At 39.2% G+C, this 10,298-nt stretch overlaps 1 protein-coding gene across 1 annotated transcript; it reads left to right on the top strand.

The window, feature by feature from the left end:
- Window positions 1-534: 534 nt before the first annotated feature.
- Window positions 535-1,437, top strand: LOC113273632 (probable E3 ubiquitin-protein ligase RHY1A). Its single transcript, XM_026523284.1, has 2 exons — window positions 535-820; window positions 968-1,437. Exons 1-2 carry the CDS (start codon window positions 633-635, stop codon window positions 1,281-1,283), a joined length of 504 nt encoding a protein of 167 aa, XP_026379069.1. The 5' UTR covers window positions 535-632; the 3' UTR covers window positions 1,284-1,437.
- The last annotated feature ends 8,861 nt before the right edge of the window (window positions 1,438-10,298 follow it).

Genomic DNA, 10,298 nt, shown 5'->3' with positions numbered 1-10,298 from the left:
AAAAAAATCACATTTTCATTATCTAATCTAAAACTCATAAAATACTTTTTATCATTTTATTTTTATTTTTTTTCGTCTCATCGTGCACTTGATGGAAAGATTTTATTTACTCGCCCTTTCAGAGAGGCTATATATTATAAAAATAAAAAATTGATGGAAGTTTGATTTGTGTCCATGGAAGTGATAGTGAGCCCACATAATGACATTTGATGAAATTTCACTCGTCCAAAAAGAAAAAATAAATAAAACATGGCTGCTAACAAGGGCACCAATTTGATTAGAGCTGCCCTGCACATTCCATCTTGTATGGGATTTGGTAAGCCCCAAACTAAATTGGTACCCCTATTAGTAATTTTGAAACAGAAAAAAGGTCAAAATGGCACAAGTTGTGGTCAGTAGGGGATAAGCTGGCCAGTGGGCGCCTTAAAACAAATCAACAACTGAATTATTGGAGGATCATATCACTTTCCTGTAAGAGAAACATGCAGTTTAAAATGGCAAGCTGACTCTTCCCTCTTGGTTTTGTCTGAAAAGAGGAAATCATCTACGTTTTTTTAGCTATATAGAGAGAAGAGTACATCGCTGTATTTCAGTGACTTCACAAGCAAAAATATCCCTATATCATCATATACATGGCTGGTATGCTTGCAGGAGTGGATCATGCTAGAGGAAGAAGGACTATGCATCATCTCTTTGGCAGTAATTGTCGCGATATAATCCGTCATCATCAACGAATCGATACATTTAGTACTATGGATGAAGCCGCTCTTAAAGCTCGTCGCAGACTTGAAGAAAAACTTCGCGGTCTTCCTCCTTCCAGGTATGTCTATACAGCATCACTTAATTGTATAGTCTATCTTGCTGTTCTCAGATTCGCTCATATGTTCATTCAGTAATGATACTTCAGTTACTTAAATTTGTGAGTATAAATTAAGAGTTGATTTGGTTCTGACCATTATTGATCTAGTGACAAAAGGAATAAACTCCAGACTAACAAAAGCAACAACAGTAGTGAAGGAAGAAGCTCCAAACCTGCAAATAAAGAAGCCAGAAAAGATCCAGATCATGAAGTGGTACCGGTAGTAGGGTCGACAAAGTTTGCACACTTAAAAAGAATGAATTCACAGAGAGAAGAAGTTTGTTCCATTTGCTTAGAAGAATTTGGGACACAACGTCCGGTTATGAACTTGCCGTGTTTTCATAAATATCATTCAGACTGTCTTTTACCATGGCTCGCTAAGCATTCACATTGCCCTTACTGTAGAACCCATGTCCGTCCCTAATCTCACCCTCCCTCTTCCATGTTCTACCTTCGTTTTCATTTCTCTTTGTTGTACTTGTTGCTAAGATACATGTAGTCGCGCGGTTGTAAACTTGTAATATAGAAAAGTGGGGTTGACTACAAATTTGCAGCTTGGTTTAGTCACTCAAAGTCAAAACTGGCCACAGATTGCCATATCTATGTAATTTTTCATAAAACTAGAGAATCTTGGCCACGGAAACCCTCTTTTTCACAGATTGTGTTGATCATCCCTGTAATACGTGATGCAAACTGATTTTTACGCCTTGGTCTTCAACACATAGAAGAGCTCAAAGAACTCTGAGAAAATAAGAAAAATTCACTCCTTTCCTTGACATTTTTCCTGCCCGTAGTGCTCGTCTTTTCTCCGCTATGTGCACTGGTAGGGTCGGAATCCCCTCTCATAATGCACCATATGAGTATATATATTTGAGCCACTCGGACAAGATATGCATTTAAATTTGTTTGGTGCTATCAAACAAAGAGAAATGGAAAAGCAGCTGGATCAACAAAAAAAAAAAGTTGCAGTAATTCTTTGAAAATCTTAACATGATATCATGTGACATTTGTGCCATGAAGAAGTCTACACTCCAGTCTTCCGAACTCGCCCAATTACCACCACTAAATGGCCAAACACTCGAAACAAAGCATTTTGCCGTATAAAATCATGTTATTTGAGGATACTGCATGGCACTCTACAAATGCTTCCTATTTTCACTCAATTTCTTACTTAGGCCAGAAGTGCTTAAAATACCTGAGAACACCCCTAAACAACCGCCCAAAAAACTACCCAAACAGCCGTATTAACTTGTACGCCAACAAGGGGAATGATTAACCCTTTTTAGGAAAGAGGAGGCTCATCTGATGATGATCTGAATGTCATAGAACCCAGAAAAAATATTTTTCACGTGTCAATGGCTTTTCGAGGTAGCTTTTTGAGTCATTAAGAATTTTTGAATACTTGAAAACACACAAAATCTAGAAGACAGTGACATATCATCAAGGAAATTGAATCGAGGATATGATGAGCCATATTCATCCAGTGTGCCCTCTCAGTAGTCCTACAAACACATGTTCCTAACCCCAGCACTTGAATATCTTTGGAATTTTTCCGCCATTTATTTCTTTATTGAGAAATGATAAACGCACCGAGGGATTTATCCCGCAATCCCTACATTATAGTGTTGCAAAATGCAACATTATGGGAAAGAAAATATCCGCGTACCAAGAATCCGGCAATACCCCATTTCATTTCTTGAGCACCAAAACATAATCTTACAACCAAAATCATCAGACTTTCTTAGTATGATCACATTAAGTATGATGCTTTAATTCGAAAGCAGTTTAATTATTTGGCATCGAACAAAACACAAAGCTTTAATACAAGTATAGGACCGATGGAGAGAGAGAGAACGCAAAAACCGCTCTACCTTGACTGAAATTTTTTCACAGTTTCAATGGAGGTGATTGGGAATACCAAAGGAATCAGAATTCAAGAGAAGAAACGTAGAGGATTTTCATCATGGATTCACTTTTCTGAGAATGTGGCTTTTTGGTTAGCAGATAGTTTACAGGAAGCGATGGATTTTCAGTGTGAGAAGAGAAGGTGAAGCTTCGTATCTAGGAGAAGTGAAAGAAAATGATGCTGGGAAGTATTACAGAATCTCAAGAATATTCAGAGGAGATGGTCCGCGATCGTATGCACTTTGCATTCCATGTGGTGACAATTGTTATTACTGGGGTGTCATTCATAAGGAGATACTGCGATGTTTACATGATAACAACTTCCTTAGGAGAATCAGTTAGAAAAGGATTTTTGGTGAATACTTCCACACCTGCTATGTGCAGAGAGTGGCTTAATATATATTCAAAACTTTTAAAGAGTCTGTTACAGATTTGGTAAATAATCAAGACTGGGTATGCCTACAATGTAGGCTTTAGAATCTGACACACACCTAGGTCAAGAGACTTGGTGTGCAGTCTTTCTAGCAGAGTCTTCAGGAGTTGGCTTAACACCTCCCCTCAAGTTGAACTGCAGCTCGCGAAGTTGCAACTTGCTACGTAAAATAAGAAATCTCGGTGATGGAAGCCCCTTAGTAAAGATGTCAGCAATGTGGTCTCGTGAACTGATGAACTTGACATGAAGCAGACCAGCAGCCACACGTTCACGGACAAAATGATAGTCAATCTCAATGTGCTTAATGCGGGCATGGAAAATGGGATTTGAAGTCAAGTACGTGGCTCCTAAATTATCACACCAGAGCAATGGAGGTGGAATTGTGAAACCAAGCTCCTGCAGCAAGGATTGAATCCACATTATCTCTGAAGTAGCTATTGCAATGCCTCTATATTCTGCTTCAGTACTGGACTTTGACACTGTCTTTTGCTTGCGTGCACTCCAAGAGATCAAGTTGCCCCCGAAATAAACACAATATCCACTAGTTGAGCGTCTGTCATCCAAACTACCAGCCCAGTCTGCATCTGAGTATGCCTGCAAAGAGAAGTCTGAGGTAGAACGAATATGCAGACCATAGTTCACTTTATTTTTAAGATAACGAATAATCCTTTTGACCAACTCCCAATGTTCCTCAAATGGGTCATGCATGTATTGGCAGACCTTGTTAACAGTCACAGAAATATCAGGTCGGGTTAAGTGCAGATATTGCAGTGCACCCACAACACTGCGATACAAAGTTGAATCATGAAACCTCTTTGAACCTTGCTTCTGAATTTTTGCATTCACCGCCAGAGGTGTGTTTACCGGCTTCACCCCATCTAGCTTTGTTTTACGCAGAAGATCTGCAACATACTTACGCTGCGACAGAAATAGCTCAGACCCCTGCCTTAGGACTTCAACCCCCAAAAAGAAAGAAAGATCACCCAAATCTTTTAGTGCAAACACAGCACTGAGATCTTCAATTAGGCCAGAGATCTCAGCTGAATTTGAACCGGTTACAATGATGTCATCAATGTAAACCAAAACTACAACGTGGAATCCTGCGTTTGACGAATGAAGAGAGAAGTGTCATCTATTGAACCCTTAAACCCCAACTTGACCAGGTAATTGCTCAGTTTTGAAAACCACGCTCTAGGCGCCTGTTTAAGGCCATAGAGTGATTTGTGCAGCTTGCAGACATGGGTTGGATGCTGCTCATCTACATACCCCTGAGGCTGCTGCATATACACATCCTCCTCTAGATCACCATGAAGAAAGGCGTTCTCCACATCCAGCTGTTTGATATCCCAGTTGTGTATTACAGCAATTGACAGCACAAGACGAATAGTGCAAGGCTTAACTACTGGTGAGAAAGTTTCACCATAGTCAATTCCTAGCTGTTGGTTATAACCCTTGGCAACTAGACGCGCCTTTCTCTTGTTGATTGAACCGTCTGGATTCTGTTTAACTCGATACACCCATTTGGATCCCACCACATTCATACCTTTTTCATATTTCACCAGAGAGAATGTGCCATTTTTAATTAATGCATTGATCTGAACATCCATTGCATCCCGCCATTCTGGAAGTTTCCTTGCTGCTGAGAAACAAGTTGGCTCCATGAAATCATCATCAAGCAGAAGATGCTTGGACGCAGTTAAGCACATTTTTTGAATAGGCTTGTGTATACCGGCTTTTGCCCTTGTGACCACTGGATGGGATGTTGTACTTTGGACTTCATCATGTACAGGTGCATATGTAGATGGCAGAGTTGAAGCAGGTGCAGAGGTTGAAATTGCTGGACTAGCCACAGAGGAGTCGGTTGCATCAGAGTAAGCCAAACTTTCTGAGTCCGATGCTGAAAGACGCAGGTTGTCTGATGTACATGCGGCATTAGGCTACAAAGCATTGCCCTGAATGACAGTAGTATTTCCTAATCCAAATGGATTCTTAGTGAAAATACTTGTGCTGGATTGTACAATAACTGGATTTAGCTCTGGGGAATGATGCTTGAGAGGCAAGAATGGGAATGTAGATTCCTCAAAGCGCACATGTCTAGAGATATAGATTATGTTGGTTTTTCTGTCTAAACACATGTACCCTTTATGTGCATTGCTGTAGCCTATAAAAACACATTGAATTGACCTAGGTTCTAGTTTATCCTTATTATAGGGCCTTAAGCAAGGATATGCAAGATAACCAAAAACTTTCAAGAAGGAATAGTCTGGGAGTTTGTTGAACAATAGTTCTAATGGTGTTTTTGAGATGGACAATGAATTTGGTAGACAGTTAATAAGATAACAGGCAGTAACAAAAGCATCTGCCCAAAAAGACCTAGGCATATGAGCATGAAACAGTAAGGCCAAGCCAGACTCTGTCACATGTCTGATTCTACGTTCTGCCAAACCATTCTGAGGGGACGTGTGAGGACATGAAAAACGATGCTGAATGCCAGACTCATTTAAATAGGAAGTGAATTTCTGATACTCAAGAGCATTATCAGATTGAAATTTTTTTATCTTATGACCGGTGAGATTCTCAACTTGTTTGCGAAAGAGAATAAAAGTCTGTAATGCATCAGACCTTAGAACTAGGGGAAAGATCCATGTATAGTGAGAATAGACATCCATAAACAAAATGTAATAACGAAAACCAGTTCTTGATAAAGAGGGTGAGACCCATATGTCTGAAACAAGTAAGCTCAACGGCTTATTATAAACTGTTTTACTCAAAGAAAAGGATAACTTCTTGCTTTTACTCACATGGCAAGAATGACAGAAGTCAAAGTTTTTATTGGTTACTGGAAGTGAAAATTGACGACATATTTTTGACACAGTGCTAAGCATTGGATGTCCTAGTCGCTGGTGCCAAAGAGGAAGTGTATAGGCCACCATAGCTTCAGGTTTTATTGAGTTCTGAATCAAATCTACCCCTTCAAACATGTAAAGGCCATTCTTGTTAAACCCTCTCAGCAACATTATCCCCGTGCGCTTGTCCTTTACAACAAAGAAACCAGCATGAAACTCAAAATAAACATTATTGTCTCTACAGAATTGTGAGACAGACAACAAGTTTGTCTTGATTTTAGGGACATGATAAATATGATTCAATGCAAAAGTTCGAGAATTAAGCGTAAAAGATGCATTACCAACATTGGAGATTTCCAGTGCATTACCATTGCCTACATGAACCTGTTCAGTGCCATTGTATTCATGAGGAATGGAAAGATTTCTCATATCAGAAGTGAGATGGTGAGTTGCACCAGAGTCTGTCACCCACTGATTTCCAATCTGGTCTCCAGGTAAAGCAATATAAGCTTGCGCAGGACGCCGGTTGTTGGTTGTTGGTTTGTCATAGAGAAACCAACATCTATCACCAAGATGGCCCTTCTTCTTACAGATTTGGCACTTGTCAACGAACTGAGGAGGTCTTTGATTCTGTTGCTGGCGAGCATTCAAATGATTGTTGGAATATTGATATTTTTGTTGGGCTTGATTCTTCCGGTTATCACCACCGCTTGTAGAGGAAAAGTTTGTGACAGCTACATTTGCTACTGGAGACTGCAGAGATGACAACTGAGACTCTTGGCGCATGTCATAGGTGTTCAGATGAGAGTAAAAGGTATCTATGGGCATATCCTCAATAGTGCTTAAAGCAGTGACAATAGGATCATAGCTTTGGTTAAGGCCATTACTAATGGATTGTTTCTTTTCATTTGTTGTTACAGCACAGCCAGATTCTGCCAATTGAGCAAACAAAGATTTAGCATCATTCAAATAGGTTTTGAGAGTTTTGTTACCTTTGGATATGCTGTGCAGCTGCTTTTTCAGATTCATCTGATGATGAAATGTTTTTGGGGCATATTCGGATTCTAGTTTATCCCAGACATCCTTAGCAGTTGTTAGGTGAGCAACATTACTTAAAACTTCAGGTGTCAGAGTTGAATTGAGCCATCCAACTATGAGAGAATCCTGATGCTCATAAGCTGTATACGCAGGATTTATTTCTTCACTTTCTGGTAACGTCTTTGGTGGAACTTGTTTTGTTCCATCCACAAATCCACTGAGATCATAGCCTTTTAAGATCGGTTTGAACTGTTCCTTCCAGAGAATATGATTTGTTTCTGTGTGTTTTAATGTGACAAGGTGATGAATTTGCACCTGTCTTAGGGTATTTGTTGTTTCTGCCATGAAGTTTTTTTTTTTTTTTTTGGTGTTTTGAGCGGAAGATGGCTTGGATCAGGCTGATACCAAGTTAGAAAAGGATTTTTGGTGAATACTTCCACACCTGCTATGTGCAGAGAGTGGTTCAATATATATTCAAAACTTTTAAAGAGTCTGTTACAGATTTGGTAAATAATCAAGACTGAGTATGCCTACAATGTAGGCTTTAGAATCTGACACAAAACTAGGTCAAGAGACTTGGTGTGCAGTCTTTCTAGAAGACTCTTCAGGAGTTGGCTTAATAGAATCCACAGGTTTCTCCAAAGTCATCAGATTTCAAAAGATTGATCCCAACAAAGTTGGGTAATGGATCGAGTTGTAGGGGGTAATCAAGGTGAATGGCTTTGTGAGATGGCAGCGTGTTGCTAGAGAAGTATTAAGGCAGATGCATTGGAATTCTTTTCTTGACTTAGAGATCATTGATGAGCAATCCGCTTACATTGATCTAGTCAGGAAACATTGGTTAGATCTTTGGAGACCAAAAAAGCTAATTGTGGATGATGTAGTGGTAACTTTAACACAAATGAAGCCAAGACCGGACATGGTGGTTAATAAGAAGGAAGTGTTAAGTCTGGAAGAGAACAGGGAGTAATCATACCAATCCAAGCTATGTCAAAATATGACAAGTGGTTAAAGATAAGAGGAATTCCACATATGTCCTGGAGTTACAATTTGTTCAAATAAATTGGTAACTCATCAGGAGGCTTTTTGGATATTGCAGACAGTACCTTGAGAAAGGAAATTTTGAATTTTTTCAGAATTTCAGTCAAGGGAGATTTTGCGGAAATTCCGGTTGTACTCAAGATTGAAGATGGTGATCAAGTCTGGGCCATTTCCATTGAATGGGATTATAAATTTTCTCCTAAGATTAAGGCATCATTAGGGGAGTTCCAGAAACTTTTACTGGATTTTGAAAACTTACAGAAAGTTTCAAATTCAAAAAATATCAATCCCGTTATTCTTGAACTAAGACGGTCAGAGTGAATAATGCAGACTCGGGTGTTTCGACTCAGGAAAAATCGTTTTCTGGTCTAGCGCCATTGGAGTTTGTTTCCACTCAATCTGAAGCACATAATATGCATGATATAGAAGAGGTAGACCCTATGTTACTTTGTGAAGTAGACAATGGAGATTCTAGAATTGTGAACTTTGGATGTGTAGGTGCAGTTCCCATTTCACATTTCAGTTTCGACATTCCAACTAGCAATAAATTTCAATCTTTAGATGATAGTAGAAGTGAAGGTGATGTGCCTACTTCATCTAGATTGGAGTTTATTGATAGTATTTTGGAGGCTGAAGCTTCTGGTTGCTTGAGTGGCATTGGAGGTGTGGAGAAACCCAAGCATTCTTGTAATCAGTTGTTGACAGTTGGTCTAGTTATTGGGAGTTCTCTCACTAATGATGGCAGAGGGGATATTCCTCCTATTGGTGTAGAGAATACCAATGTGTTCACGCAGACAATTCGGTTTTTTCCTCAGGCATTCTTATGCCTGACGACCTACAAATTGTGGTGCATGAAAAACCTTTGGATGAGGAGAATGCTCTTGACAATGTGTCTTTGCCATTGCAAATATCTGACTCTAAGAATCTTTTTCACGTAATACAGGATCAGATTGTCATTAACATTGGAAACTTACAGGAGGTCAACATTGACTCAAATGAGGTGATTTTCTCAACCTCTAAATTGGTTTTTGAGTTGTGTTGTTCTCTTGGTGGCATTGAGACTAAGGATGAGATACAGACGAACGCTGTCATTGAAGAAATACTGTTCAAATATAGGGACAAGTATAAAGCCCTGGCAGAAGGGAAAAAGATACAAGATAGCTGTGAATCTCAAGAGACTGAGGATGAGGATGATATAGAGGAAGTTAACTCTGGGGAAGTTGGTGTTACAAATGGGATCTAAAATCGTTAGCTGGAACTTAAGGGGACTCAATGCTTATGATAAGCAAATTGTTGTCAGAGATTTAATCCTTTCTCATAGATGTTTGGCTTGTGGCATTCAAGAAACAAAGTTAGCAAGTATGAAGCGCTGGTTTGTACGACAACTTTGGTACGATGATGATTTTGAATGGGAACTCTTGCCTTCTCAAGGATAATCAGGCTACAGTGGAGGTTTATTAATGATCTGGGATAACTCGACTTTAGAACTGCTGGATAAGATATTGGGTATCAACTCAATTTCTTGTCTCTTAATATTTAGAGACACGGGTTTCAAATTCATTCTTACTAATGCATACTCTCCTTGTGATTACAATGAAATAGGAGTATTCTGGGGTGATCTGGCGGCAATAAGGCAGTGGTCAAATGAAGCTTGGTGCTTCTTCGGTGATTTGAATGCTGTAAGGAGTGACGCTGAACGTAACAGAGTTGGAGGTGATACAAGAAATATGGGATTCCTAAACGATTTTATTATGGAGCAGGATCTTATAGATCTTCCTTTACATGGCGGAGCTTTTACTTGGAGTAACAAACATGAAGATCCTTTGTTGTGCAGACTCGATAGATTCATGGTCTATACAGCTTTTGATGCAAAGTTCTCAAACGCAACTCAGACGGCTATGGTAAGAACTGTTTCTGACCATAATGCAATTCTTTTTGAGCTTTTTTCTAATGTGAAAGTCAAACCTTGTTTTAAGATAGAAACCCACTGGTTAAAACACCTAGATTTTGTGAAACTTGTGGAGATATGGTGGAAGAATATGGTTTTTCAGGGTACACCAGATTATATACTGTTTAGGAAGCTGCAAAATCTGAAATTTTTTATCAAAAAATGGAGCAAAGATACATTTGGGAATGTAAAGAAGGAGGAGGATGAACTGACTGAGAAGATAAAAGT

This window comes from Papaver somniferum, chromosome 4, assembly GCF_003573695.1.
Source record: "Papaver somniferum cultivar HN1 chromosome 4, ASM357369v1, whole genome shotgun sequence".
Lineage (NCBI taxonomy): Eukaryota > Viridiplantae > Streptophyta > Magnoliopsida > Ranunculales > Papaveraceae > Papaver > Papaver somniferum.
This window is presented reverse-complemented; position numbering and strand designations above follow the sequence as displayed.